The sequence below is a fragment of the Panthera uncia genome, chromosome C2 (assembly GCF_023721935.1).
Source record: "Panthera uncia isolate 11264 chromosome C2, Puncia_PCG_1.0, whole genome shotgun sequence".
In the NCBI taxonomy this organism is placed as follows: Eukaryota; Metazoa; Chordata; class Mammalia; order Carnivora; family Felidae; genus Panthera; species Panthera uncia.
In genome coordinates, this window is record NC_064810.1 from 72,468,725 (window position 1) to 72,483,605 (window position 14,881).

The 14,881-nt window shown below is 42.4% G+C and overlaps 1 protein-coding gene across 1 annotated transcript in view; it reads left to right on the forward strand.

Annotated features, from left to right (window-relative positions):
* Window positions 1-14,346, forward strand: part of LSG1 (large 60S subunit nuclear export GTPase 1) — a 36,664-nt gene extending 22,318 nt beyond the window's left edge. The window contains exons 8-14 of the mRNA XM_049628379.1: window positions 804-1,220; window positions 3,901-4,002; window positions 4,139-4,282; window positions 6,008-6,131; window positions 8,432-8,511; window positions 10,064-10,237; window positions 13,105-14,346. Of these exons, the coding sequence (XP_049484336.1) occupies window positions 804-1,220; window positions 3,901-4,002; window positions 4,139-4,282; window positions 6,008-6,131; window positions 8,432-8,511; window positions 10,064-10,237; window positions 13,105-13,284 (1,221 nt within the window). The 3' untranslated portion in view covers window positions 13,285-14,346. The remainder of the gene's footprint in view (window positions 1-803; window positions 1,221-3,900; window positions 4,003-4,138; window positions 4,283-6,007; window positions 6,132-8,431; window positions 8,512-10,063; window positions 10,238-13,104) is intronic.
* The last annotated feature ends 535 nt before the right edge of the window (window positions 14,347-14,881 follow it).

Sequence of the window (14,881 nt, forward strand, 5' to 3'; positions counted from 1 at the left end):
TTAGGTAATTTAGAAATGATACCAGGTTTGCATCACTTCTAAATCCAGACCAATTCACTCTTGTTGATACAAATCAATATAGTAATACCATAAATTGTCTTCGTTTTGCTTTAATATCAGTAGGAATTCAGAAGAATTTACACATCCCTAAAGAGTAAATGATTTTTATCTTTTTTTTCTTTTTTGCATATGTGAATAATTTTCGCATGTGGAGTTGAGTTTTATTTATTTCATCCGGAGGGAGCTGTGCTGCACAGCACTTTGATTTATTAAAGGCAATTATAAAGGAATAGCAGTTTCCTTAAATATGCAAACCAGAGTCTTTAAAAATGCAAATGTAAAAAACTCAAATTATAAATTCTGCCCTTCTTGCTTTGTGCAGAGAAGAGAATGTTAAATGTTTTATTGTTAACGAGAAATGCTTTGTTCTATAGGCCGTTGTAAAATGGCATACTGACAAAGAATTCAGCTTGACATGGGCTTTTCTAAGCTCTTGCTTTCTTTAAAAATGTATCTATTACAGAAGTAACGCATGTTGTTTGTACAGAGTTCAAATAATACAGGAACGCATAAAGTGACGATCCACTGTTCCTCCCGTCCCCAAAGGGCACCACTGTTGATAGTTTGGTTGTGTCCTCGCACTGAAAGACTTACATTGTCTCCCTGTTTTCACCTTTTCTGGTCTCCTTCATGGCTTTTCTTGTCCTCTGTTCTTCAATAACCAACTCTGAATACTTTCATTAGAATGAAAGATGCCATTGTTCTACCCTTCTGAACTTTTGCGGTTTCTGTTATTTCATCAGGAACATGTGAACGAGGGTGCTGGAGAAGCCAATACAACTGAGTCTGAAAACTCCAGTTGTGATGAGGCTGAAAATCCTCACAGTGAGACCGAACAGCTCCTGGACGGGGGATCCCCGCCACTTGGTGAAGTTGCCAGTAGCGATGAAGACAACAGTGAGTACGAGGACTGTCCGGAGGAGGAGGAGGAAGTTTGGCAGACGTGTTCAGAAGAGGACAGCAACCCTGACGAAGAGCCCTGTGGCTGGGACAGGAAGGAAAGCTGTACTGTGGATTCTGAGGCTCAGGACAGGAACACCCTGGAGAAGAGGCACACACGCAATTTCAGCCACCTGGTATCAAGGCAGGAGTTATTGGAGATCTTTAAGCAGCTACATACCGGGAAGAAAGTGAAAGATGGACAGCTTACTGTTGGACTGGTAAGGTGAAATAGGTCTTGAGATTGTTACCCCATAGGTATCTTTATATCCAATCCATTGGTAGCTACACTGGAATCCAAGGGACTACTAACCACGCTTCTGGCATCATTGGGAACGTTATTGCCCTCTTGTTGCCCACTGGCATTGTGGGAGTAGGCAGTGTGACAGGAAAAGTCAAAAGTGTACTCTTTCAAGGCTTACATTGGCTATACCTCTTTTCATAGTAATTATCTTCTCCCACCTCCTTCCAGTTCAGCGCTACCATTCATGTGACTTCCCAAGAAGTACTTGGAAAAGAGCACTTTTAAGCCCATTTTCACTCTTCCAGGTCAATATTCTTACCTTCTGGAGGCTTATGGTGTCATGTGATCCTTGCGAATTTGTACTGTAAATGTTCCAGATGCATTCTAGGGAGAATCCCAACATCTTTGGGCCAGGTACAACAAGATTGGTGCTTTGGTTGCATAAGAATAGGGGAAAGGATTCTGTGTCTCCCTCTCTCTGACCCTCCCCTGTTCATGCTCTGTCTCTCTCTGTCTCAAAAATAAATAAACGTTAACCAAAAAAAAAAAAAAAAAAAAAAAAAAAAAAAAAACCCTTTCAAAAAAAAAAAAAAAAAAAGAATAGGGGAAAGGAGGGGCGACTGGGTGGCTCAGTTGGTTGATCCTCCGACTTCGGCTCAGGTCATGATCTCACAGTTCGTGAGTTCCAGCCCCATATCTGGCTCATTGCTTACAGTGTGGAGCCTGCTTCGGATCCTCTGTCCCCCTCTCTCTGCCCCTATCCCGCTCGTGCACATGTGTGCGCACTCTCTCAAAAATAAACAAAAAACGGGAAAGGAGATCACGTCCCTAGCTACATATACACTAATTCTAGAGGTGGCTGTGAGAAGTACCCAAACCTCAGGGGTGTACAGCAGAGCTCCAGACAGCCATATCTTTAGCTAAGGAAGTGTAAGATGTTAGAGAAGGTATTTTATAGATCTTCCATCCAAGCAAGAAAACAAAACAGTGAAAGAAAGTAGATCATGGCAGCCTTAAAATCTTCTAGCTTTTAAGTTACGTGCCGAGTAGAGCAATCCTAATTGTTTTGAAGCACTGTCCCCCTCCCAAAGCGTACTTAAAATGATTATAGCAGATTGACATTTTATTTTAGAACACTAGGTAAAGGAATTGTCCCTGGAGCCAGGCAGACCTAGTGTAATTCCCAGTTCTACAGTGGAACTGATTTACTTGCTATAAACTTTGGGAAATGTAGCTAATTTCTCTTAGCTTTACAACTCCACTTCTGTATATTATTCCTAAAAATTCATTTTCCATATGCCACCAGAAAGCCCAGCTTCCCTAAAAGCTAGTTTATTTCTCACATTTACGGACATGCTAAGCAGCCTCGCCACTTTCTGAATGTCTTACTCTAGAAATCTTGAAAATAGGTTAATTTACTCATTCTGTGAACATTTATTGATCACTGGCCACATGCCAGGCGTCCTGCTGGGCCATGACAGTCAGTGTATCTCCACCCTCCCAGAACTTCTAATTCCAAGTGTAGGGAGTGGTAGAGAAGACATCCAGCACCCTATAAGAGTTGTATAATGAGGAGCCTGGTCTGCAGGAGGTGGGGGAGATGACAGCAACAGAAGTCCCCTGCCCCCAACAAAGGACATGTAAACAAATGGTAACATGTTATGTAATCAAGATATAAATAAACACAAAACATGAGAATATTGAAATTAATGAGCAGTCGTCTGAAATATTTATGTAAGAGGTTGCACCTTAAAGTACAATGTGACAATGGAAGGAAGGGCCTTCAGACAAACAGAAGGTAAAGGTTTAAACCAAGCCCCAGGAATGGAAGTATGTCCATGGACCAGCAGGTGGCAGTATGGCTAAGCATAGAGAGGGGCAAGAGCGAAGCTGAGCAATGGAAGTGATGTGTTACGAGGCCTGTACTGGAGGTGGAAGGTTTGGGGTTTTATGTTCCATGGGATCAGTATTTGTAATCTTCCAGTCGTGCTGATGGAGGATTGTTTGAACCAGGTAAGAAGGAATTGGATTTAGAGGTGCAGGGAAAAAAACCTAAGAAAAAGCCTGGAGCAAGACTGGCATGATTTGAGCATTTATTTGAGAATCTTTATATGATCCTGCTAAGACTCACTGAAGAGTTTTAATAGCTTGTTAACCCACAGCAAGTCCATGTGCCATTTACCATTGTTAACCAATAAGATAGAAGCTTGCTGGTAAGTTACTAAAAATTAAAAGTGATTGTATGTTGTGATGATTAAAATACCTGTCTGATGCTTGACTTCACCCACAGTGTGGAAAATATAACAGAAACTATGCCTGTAAGATGGGACATCGTGGGTCGTGGGAGTGACACGGGGAACCTCCCTATTGACCAAATGAGAGCTCGTGGGAGCTGAGAACAAGGGGCTGAGGTTTATAATATCTGCTGTTAAAGCAAGACCTCTACAAATAAAATGTACTTAGCTTGACTGTTCATCACTGGAGACCTGTCTGAATAAATACATCCACACTGCAGGGGAACAAATTGTCCACAAACAGCACCTATTTCAAATAATCTTTTGAAGCAACCAAACACGCTGGAGTTGGACTATTTATGTATTATCTTTGGGTTTGATACACGTACTGTCAGACGCTAGTAACTTAGGTGTCTCTTGCAGGTGGGCTATCCGAATGTTGGTAAGAGTTCCACAATCAACACCATCATGGGCAACAAGAAAGTGTCTGTGTCTGCCACACCTGGTCACACCAAGCATTTTCAGGTATTTCTGCAGCATCAGCCTGTTTCCTCCTTAGCCAGTTCCTCTGGCTGGGTATTTCTGAGTTCTTCACCACTCGCGTGTTGGTCTTTTCCCTTCCTCTGCTGTGTCCAGCGTAAACCTCTCACTTGTCTTTCAGACTCTCTATGTGGAACCTGGCCTCTGCTTATGTGACTGCCCGGGCCTGGTGATGCCATCCTTCGTCTCTACCAAGGCAGAAATGACTTGCAATGGAATCCTCCCTATTGACCAAATGAGAGACCACGTTCCCCCTGTGTCACTAATATCCTTTCTGCTTTGCAAAGACTGGTTGTTATGTGTACACTAGGGCTTCGAGTTTGTTTTGGACTTGGCTTTGCATTGGATGTATTGAAAAACCTGAAACACTTAACAGTAACCTGCCCAAGTTTATATGTGAGGTAGCATCAGGATTACAGAACCTCATGTCCTGAGTGCAGCAGTGTCGCCTGGAATCAGTGGAAGAGCCCAGTCTTGGATCTCAGCCCCGAGTTGCAAACCTGAATCCTGAGACTGCCATTTGACTATTTGTGTGATAAGCTTGCTTAACCTTCCAGAAACTCTCTTTTCTGAAAAGTGCCAGTAATAACAGCTCCTTCACGGTTGATAAGACCTGAATGAAGAGATATACGTGTTTATGGTTTGAAAGACTTCATACTCTTAAAATGTCAATTCTCCTCAAATCGATACATCAGTGCAATGCAATGCAATCCCAATCAAAATCCCAGCATGCTTTTAAAGTATGCATATAGGCCTACCAAAAAAAAAAACGAACTCTGCTGCTTCCCGGCATAATGAGTTAACTTATGTGAAGCACCTAGGATAGTGTGTGACATGAAAAAAATATTGTTAAGAACCACAGTGTCTTAAGATCTTACCCTACTTACAACCCAGCAGGTTAGTCTGTTACTGTTCCGTGGATGCTGGAGGAAGATAGGAGACTCCATGAAACTGACATGCCAATTTGTTAATTTATAAGTAGCGTGAAATTTCTGGCCCTGTACAGTTCTTGACAAGATTCTTCATGACTGCCCTGAAGGCCACCGCATTTTATTTACCCCAATTTGATTTCTCCTCCTGTAAGAAATAATGAGAATTCATCTGCCAGGATTGATAAAATATAGTATATCGCTAAAATAGAATAGTATATAGTTGTTAAAAATACTGCACTAAGTCTGCCTGTGGTAACCTAGGTAGATCTCAAAAGATCACATATACGGTGTGACACCCATTTCTGTAAAAATTGTCACCTCACAGAACAGTACTTTGCATTAATAGATAACATGCGAGTGTGAAAGTGGGAGAAGCAGACCAGTGGAGGTTTGCATTTGTAATACAATTTTTTTAAAAAATGGTTTTTTTAACATTTATTTATTTTTGAGACAGAGCATGAACAAGGGAGGGTCAGAGAGGGAGACACAGAATCTTAAACAGGCTCCAGGTTCTGAGCTGCCAGCACAGAGCCCAACACGGGGCTCGAACTCACAGACTGAGATCATGACCTGAGCCAAAGTCGGACGCTTAACTGACTGAGCCACCCAGGCGCCCCTGTAATACAATTTTTAATAGATGAAATTGTTACCACTTCTTGATAGTTGGGAACACAGTTGTTACATTATTTATGCTTTTCTGTATATTTTCCATTTCTGTTTGAATTAATAATCAGATGTGTATTGAGCATTCATTACAAGCCAGATAAGGTTGGGTTCTGTGGAAGCTATGAGCATGAATCAGCCATGGATCCTGCCCTTTCTGGATTCGGTCTCGGGGGCATATGGGGCATGTGCATGAATAGCCGGTACAAGGTAGAATGGTATTTAAAGAGAAAGCATTTGAAAATTAATGAATAGCTGTACTTCTTTTTTGGAGACATAAAAAGGCTTTGGTCATAGGAGTGCTAAAGTACCATGGTCTCAGAATTAGAGGCATGTGTCAGAAGCCGTGGTGGGAAGGGGTCAGTTCAAGGTAATGGATTCCTTGACAAGCTTATGTTTGCCAGAATATTCCGAGATATGTTTTAGAAGCTACCTATGGCATTAATATCATAAAGCCTAGAGAGGATGAAGATCCCCATCGACCTCCGACATCAGAAGAACTGTTGACAGCTTACGGATGTGAGTTGTGATTTATTTTAAAACATGAACAATTAAATGAACAAAAAGTAACAACATAGTTAATGAGAGCAACTACTCCTGCAGAGATAGAAATTTACATTTTTCCTTAGCATTTGTCATGTCATCTTCCAAGGTTTGTGCTTTCGTTGTCTCTGTTGGCCTTGCCTCCAGCTACCTGGTCTCCAGGTAGCTGCTTTGGTGGTGGGTTCAGAGTGCAGCAGTAAGGGGGGGGAGCTGACTGCTCCGTGAGTAGCATTTTACTTCAGTGTGGTAAGTGCTTTCTGGAGTTAGAGGAGGAGATGCTTTGAATCCCTTGCCTCTCCTCAGGTCTGCCCTATGCTTTCACTATAGCAGTCAGGCCCCTCCCTGTTGAATGCCTAGATGCAGACTGTTGAAAGCTCCCACAGAGAGCACCAGCAAGAGCCAGCAGTTGTCACATGCCTCTAAGAAAAGGCCCTGAGGGCATTCACTGTTTAGAAGATAACCAGGTGTAGACACGATTCAGATTGAGGCTGTGCTGGCTTTTTCTGGAGTCTTCTCCCAAACGGGGAAGAAAAGGGATGTTGGGAAGAAAATGAATATGCTGTCAGAGCAGGTAGGAGAGTTGTGAGGGCAGCATTGGAAGGGAAAGCCCTCAGATTGGGACGTTGCTGAATGTGGTTAGGGTAGGGACACAAAACAGCCTCCCTCCCCTTCCATCAGTCCCTTGGAAACCTTGTTTGACATTAACTTGAACTTAGCTTAGTTGAGAGACTTTAAAGAGGATAAATATTAAGCATTTGTGATGAGACCAGTGTAGTCACAAAACCGCGTAAGAGACCTTAAAGATCATTCCGCCTCTCACCTCTTTTTTTTTTTTTAAGACGAGTAATCTGAAATCAGAGCATGAAATGACTTGCCTACAGTGGTGTCTGATCAGTGGCGCATAGCCCGAGTTTCATATTCCAGGCCTCTTTCCAGTAGTGGGCTTCCACCAGACTTTCCATTTGATTGGACTTCCAGATAAAACTAAAAGTAATCGTTTTTTAAGATTTTTCATCTAATGCTGATAAAATCAGAGTAAGGAAAAAGCCAGTTTGTAAAGATGGGTGACCACATACGTATAGTTTCTAAGATCATTTTGCAGGTCTGTAAAGAATAGTCTCTGACAGGGGCGCCTGGGTGGCTCAGTTGGTTGAGCGTCCGACTTCGGCTCAGGTCATGATCTCACAGCTCGTGAGTTCGAGCCCCACGTCAGGCTCTGTGCTGACAGCTCGGAGCCTGGAGCCTGCTTCCAATTGTGTGTCTCCCCCTCCCTCTGCCCCTAACCCACTCACTTTCTGTCTCTGTCTCTCTCAAAAGTAAATAAACATTAAAAAAAAAAATTTTTTTTTAAGAATAGTCTCTGATGGTTCATAAGACATTGCTAAATAACTTTAATTTGCATATCTTTACTAATGAAATGGAACATCTGTGCATATGCTGGCCATTTCTGTTTCTTCTGGGAATCACCTTTTTCTATGCATCTTGTGTTCTTTTAAGGATTTGTAGGACTTCTTTGTGGTTTCTTTAGCCTTATATATGTTAACAATTTTAACAGACTTTCCTTTTTGGCTTGATGGTGTTTGGTGTTTTACTTGGGAGGGCCTTCCCTATCTTAAAAGGATAAAACTATTTTCCTGTAATGTCTTTTTTTATGTACCTTTAGATTTTTAATCTGCCTACGTGTTTTTTTATGTATTGTGCGATCTAGGGTTCTAACTATTTTCTTCTGAACTGAAAGAGCCAATACACAGCTACTAAGTGAAGGAGCTATTTTTAACCCAACCCGTCTGCCAAAGGCCATATTCTTAACCACTAGGCTCTGCTACCCCCTCTAGTTGAGTTAGTATTAGAGGGATCTTTGTTGTATGTTTGGGAAGTTGGGAAAATGCATAGATACATTATTAAACAAGAAGACTTACTATGTTGCTTTTGGTTTTGCTAATTGTAGTGACGGCATAGCATTCTACAGGTGGCCTCCGTATGTAAATGTTTAAAATCAAGAGATGAAAGAAATAACTGGAGTGGAGAGAGATTGAATGTGTGTGTCAGCCCTTGGTGCTAGGCTATCAGAACAGTGTGGTCTGTTCACCCAGATTGTCGGAGGTCGTTATAATTGCTACCACAATGTCTTCTACCATGACAGTTGCTTTTTAAAGCTAGAGAGTAAGGATGCGTAGTTGGTGTGGTAATGGACTAAACTTCCTTCACCTCAGTTGTCTTCGTTGTGATTTGCCGTCTTCTAACTTCAGTTTTGCACAACCCATTTCTCCTCACAGATATGCGAGGATTCATGACTGCGCACGGACAGCCAGACCAGCCTCGGTCTGCTCGCTATATCCTGAAGGACTACGTCAGTGTAAGTGAGCCCAGCTCCTCGATGCTCTTGAGTGAGCAGGCCTCCTCTCTCACGGCACCTAGACGCCAGCAACCTGTTGCGTCACAAAGGAGGGATTTTCTCATTGAGGGTGTGTTGTAATTGGCAAGATCCAGTGTTGGCAAGGTTGGCGCGGGTCTTCTGCGGGAGGAGATCGGCAGCCTCGGCGTGGCTTTCTTGATCCGGGGGAGTGGGCGTCATGTGAGCCAGAGATGGAACCAACAGCACAATTACGAGAGAGAGAGCTCTCTGCACGTTGTCAGCGAAAGTGATAAATGCGTGCTTCTGGCTTTGCCATCGCCTGCAGCTCCTCTTGCAGCTGTGTCACAGTCCTCCTGGGAGCGGAGCGTCCGTATGCCGTTCTCCCTGCGCTCACCTGGTAACGGTACTCACAGCCCTGCCGAGAGTAGTGCTGTTTTCGGTGCGTCATCTCATTAAAGATACATAACGAGTCTGTCCACATCACAGATGAGGACGTGCTAAGTTTTGGGTTTTCCTCATCAGTAAAATAGGAACGAATAGTAGCTGTCTCACGAGATTATTATGGGAAGTAAATGAGAATAACGTGTGTGTGGAAACACACACACCACTAAGCTCAGTGCCTGGCGCATAATTAGCCCCCAGTACTTGTTATGTATTAAGCTTAATTCTTTCTGCAAACAAGCATCTTGGGTCTCCCGTAATAACTGGTTGTGAGGATTCCCTCTTCTGAATGCCACATCAGCAGAGCTCTTGGAAGCATAGGAGTAAAATTGAACATCCATACTGTCTTGCCTTCAGTTCAGGAAGAAAGTAGTTAATCAGTAGAGTATTTGTACGGATACATTATTTATTCATTTGCCATTTATAAAACTGTGGAAGATGAGAAGATGAGTTACAAACCATAGTTTATAGAGTGTTTATGGTGGGAAGCAGGAAATTTGCATCCAGTGAGCGACCGCCCAACATCTGCATTAGTATAATCCTGCTGTGCAGTTGTGTCCTGATTTTCATTTTGGAAAACGCTTAGCCTAAGTATAGTCACATAAGTGCACCGAAGAACATGAGTAGAAATGCAAACAAGGTAAAAAGGAGCACAGAGGAGAAAGATTTCCTCCTGGTCTGCAGGCTGTGGGCAGGCTAGGCCTTCAGAACACTTTAAAGGTAAGTCAGTGTATTCATTAGGACTCTCCATTTGCAGGTGACCAGAAGTCAGCTTGGTTAATCGAAAAGCAGGAAGGGGTGCCTGGGTGGCTCTGTTGGTTAAGCGTCCGACTTCGGCTCAGGTCATGATCTCATGGTTCATGGGTTTGAGCCCTGCGTCAGGCTCTGCTGACAGCTCAGAGCCTGCTTTGGATTCTGTGTCTCTCTGTGTGTCCCTCCTCTGTTCACACTCTTACTCTCTCTAAATAAATAAACATTTTTTTTTTTTAATTGAAAAAAGAAAGCTGGTCAGAGGGTGCTTGGCGGAGATGTCTTCTTTGAGGATTTTTCTTTCTTCTGGGAGAACACAGACAACACATGTGATGTGCTGTTACGCTTCTTGTCTTCGTAGGGTAAACTTCTGTACTGTCATCCTCCTCCTGGAAGAGACCCTGTGACCTTTCAGCATCAACACCAGCGACTCCTAGAGAACAAAACGAATGGTGGTGAACTAAAAATGCATCCAGGCGGAAATAAAAAAGCAAAACAGATTGAAAATGTAGTTGACAAAAGTTTTTTCCATCAAGTAAGTTTTAAAGTTTTTCTTTAACTTCTGATCAGCATATATTATATAGCAGTTCTATTGAAATAACCATTCACATAGTGTAAAATCCACCCTTTGCAAGTATAGTTCAGTAGTTTATAGTATATTCAGAGTTGTGTAGCCATCACCATAATTTTAGAATGTTTTCATCACTCCAGAAAGAAACGTTGTACCCATTATCAGTCACTCACCGTTTCCCACTCTCCCCAGCCTTTTCCAACTACTGATCAGCTTTCTCCTATATAGATTTGCCTATGCTGGACATTTCATATAGATGAAATCACCCACTATGTAGTCTTTTCTGACTGGCTTCTTTAACTTGGCATAATGACTTCAAGGTTCATCCATTTATCAGTACTTTATTCCTTTTTATTGCCAAATAATATTTCATTGAGTGGATATGTCACATTTTGTTTATTTCTCATAGATGGAATTTGGGTTGTTTCCCCTTTCTATTATAAGATAAATGATTTTTTTTTAATTTTTTTTTTTAATGTGTATTCATTTTTGAGAGAGAGAGACAAAGCGTGAGCCAGGGAGAGGCAGAGAGAGAGGGGGAGACCTAGAATCTGAAGCAGGTCCCAGGCTCTGAGCTCTCGGCACAGAGCCCGATGTAGGGCTCAAACTCATGAACCATGAGATCGTGACCTGAAGTCAGATTCTTGACCGACTGAGCCACCCGAGCATCCCCCCTTTTCTATTATAAATAATGCTATGAACATTCATGCACAAGCTTTTGTGTGAACATAGATTTTCAGTTCTCTTGGGCATATAATTAGGGGTGGGATTGCCGGGTCATGTGTTAACCACATGTTTAACATTTGAGGTACTGCCAGACTTACCAAAGTGTCTGTGCCATTTTACATTCCCACCGTCAGGGTATGATGGCTCTAATTTCCTTATATCCTTACTGGTATTTATTTTCTGTCCTTTTTTACTTTAGTCGTCCTACTATATGAAGTGGTGTCTCATGATTTTGATTTTGATTTCCCTAAGGATGTTGGTAATCTTGTGTGCTCATTGGCACATGTAGATAGATCTTCTTTGGAGAATTACCTATCGTTGAGTTGTAAGAGCTCTTTATAAATTCTGATAAAAACCTTTATCATATTTATAATTTGCAAATATTTTCTACTGTTTAGTGGTCTTTCTGAGCCAGTACATTTTAGTAACTTTCATTGTTTACATCACAGCTACAGTTTATATGCTGCACTTTAAACAACAAATTTAGGAGCACCTGGGCGGCTCGGTCATTTAATTGTCCACCTTCGGCTCAGGTCATGATCTCACGGTTCATGAGTTCAAGCCCTACATCCAGCTCTGCTGTCCGCGAGCAGCCTGCTTCAGATCCTCTGTCTCCCTCACTGTCTGCCCCTCCCCCACTCACATGCACTCTCTCTCTCTCCCTCTCAAAAATAAACATTTAAAAAAGATGTTTTAACATAAGAAAATAAAGAAAACTTATATGCAGAACAGTTAAATCCTATAACTGTACTTAATATATTTTTTAAATCCTTTTGTGACTACTACAGCCATAAAAGGGTGGTGGGGGGAGGGGGTGTCATCTGTATCCAGAGTGATTTCTTTCTGTATTTATATGATGCTTTATTTGTGTGCCTCACACAGGCCAAGCAGATAGTGCTATCCACCACTGGGGCCATTGAGGCTTAAGGAGGCAAAGTGACTTCTTCAAGGATACTTGTCTTAAATGGCAAGGCTGGGCTAGAACTTGATTATTGTGGCTCCTGGTTTGAATTATTTCCAAGTCTGCCAATATTTAGGAGGAAATTTACTGATAGGCAGAAAGATCATAGGTTCTTCCTTGGACCCACTACTATTAAGACAATCATGAAATACTGCTTTGCACTTGCAGAATCATATGGGATTAATTTTATTTTTACTAAGTAAACTTAATTGTTCAGTTTTTTGTTTCATTTTGCTCTACTTAAATAAAATCACAAGTTTACAGAAACTTTTTTGAGCACTATTACATGTGGATACTACACTGGGACCTAGGATATCAAAAGGAAGAAAACATAATTACTGTTTTCAGGGAGATCACATTCTAGCTAAGGGGAGATGGGCAAGTTAACAAGTAACGTGACACGTTAGGTCTAGGGCAGAAGTATAAGTCAGGTACTTTGTGAACCCAGATTGGGGAGCAGTTCCCCCTTGGGGCCAGGAGGAGAGTAGGTGAGTGAACGCCACAGAGAGGAGGTGATATCTAAGCTGGACTCTAAGGGCAAATATAAACGTACTGGTTGGAAGGAGTGGTGAGGGCGATTCTCCAGGCAGAGAGGGAGTAGCGTGAACAAAGGCATAAAAAGATGGGAGTGTGGATTCTATCAATAAGAAGCCCATGTTGTAAGTGGTCTTGTGTACCCTCTGAGGGAATACGAACTCGGTTCCCCAGGCTACAGGGAGCCATCAGAGGTTTGTGAGGAAAGAGAGATATGTGATGGTTAAACTCTAGTAAAACTGGGGAGTGTTGCAGTGTTCCAGTGAAAGCTAATGAATACCGGGGCTAGAACAGGGTGGTGGAGAACAGTGGATAGGTACACCAAATGCTAGAGCCTGGAGCCCACAGAACTTATTGGCTGGCTGTATGTGGTAGATGAGGAAGGCATAGGGAGTGCTTGCTCAGTGGCTAGTTACAGATGGCATTTGAAGCGATGGGACTAAGCAAAGTGAAGGACAAAGAGAATGCACTCAAGACAGAATGCGGAGAAACTTACTTAAGAATGGGGAGAGAGAGAGGAGCAGTGAAGGGGGTGGAAGTCCTCTGTCTTGGAGTTCTCCATAAATAATACTGTGCTTACATCTCCCATACTGCTGTCTTCACTTCCTAGGAAAACGTGAGAGCTTTGACCAAAGGAGTCCAGGCTGTGATGGGCTACAAGCCAGGGAGTGGCCTGGTGACTACAGCTGCTGTGAGCTCTGAGGGCAGGGCTGGGAAGGCCTGGAAAAAACATGGCAACAGAAATAAAAAAGAGAAAACTCGTAGACTCTATAAGCACCTGGATACGTGAACTTGGGCTGCAGTGGAAATGGCATCTGCGTTGTGCACCTGAAGAAGACACAGAAGCTGCTCTTGGCCGTGATGCTGTGAAATGGACCCTGCTTCTTGTGGCACGCAGCCACACCAGACAGCCAGTATCAGGACGCAGGGGCTCCGTGGAGCACCGAGTCTAACACAGTCATCTTGGAGCCCCAGAAACTTTGTCCTGTAGAAGGCTGAATTTAAGATGAGGGAATGAATGATTGCATGTGTAAACAAATACACATGCATACTAATTTGTAAATTGGGTTTAAAAAAAAAAAATACTAAAATTAAATGGTCACTAACAGGCGTTTTATTGGTTTATGTAGATACACTGCCATTTGGACATTTCGCATTCTTTAAACAGTTGCAATTTGCCAAAGCATGACTGGGATTTTAGATGGATTCTTTTGAGAACATTATATAGGTTAGTGATTCTCAACCTCACATGCATACCCAGCAGTCCCCTGGTATTGCAGAAGGCACATCAGGTCTTGGAATGAGGGGGCTAGCAGATGTAGTTTTTAAAAGCCTCAGAGAGCCCACCCTTCTATTGAAGATCCCTGTCAACATGAGCCACTACTATGGAAAGTAGTGTGTGTTTTTCTAAAGCTCACCACAGGCATGAGGAAATGGGCAGATGATCAGCTAGTTCTTGTTTTAGGTATAGTTGCCTGATCTCCTTAGTACTTAGGACCATCAAGAGTGAGACAAGGACAGTTTACCTTTTATAGTACCATTCCTGTTTTAGCCTCTCACTTTACTTTTGTCTCCCTTTTTCTATGAACCTCATTATTCCCTTAGCTCAGATCCTTTCCTTGTGTTGTGTGGTAGATGTTTTTGGAAATCTAACGGACGTTATGGACGCCTTCTCCAGAAAAATGCACATGCCCATGAACAGTCTTGTGAAATGTATCAGAAGATGACAGACCCGCGGTTCGTCCACAGTTTTGCAGTTAAGCCTTGCCCGATGTGGCCAGAGTGTATTTTAAGATATATTTGAAAAATGTGTTCCACCTGGGGAATAAAAAATATATACTTGTTTATTTAACAGATAGCACCTTCTGTGTGGCAGGAAAGGCACTGGAAACCGGGGACAGCAGGAGTAGGGCCCTGATGCAGGAAGTTAGCAAGAGCCATCACATGGCCTTAGAGCCTGTGAGGGGATTCTGGAGGTTTGCTCAAAAGCGGTGGGTAAGCCAAGGAAGAGTTTATAAACAGGTAAGGAATTAGTGTTCTAGTTCTTCATTTGAATATCGGGTGAAAGGTTATTCCAGATCAAGCCTGAGGCAGAGCTAGAGAGGTTCCGCAGTTGTGTTCATCCATCTGCAACAATATACTTCTAGTTCTTCCCTTTGATCTGAGGAAAGGGACAGTCTGAAAAGCCCATGAAAGAAAAGGAACATGCATCAGCATGTTAAAGCCTACTTTGTTCCATTCACTGAAGAACAGGCACGGTTGTCTGGGAGAAACTTCCATGCTGAATGGACAGAGCATGTACTGATTTTGAATAAGTTTTGCTTTAATGATAGTGTAATAGCTAAAACGTGAGACTTCTTAGAAAAAGTAATTACATACGCTTCACA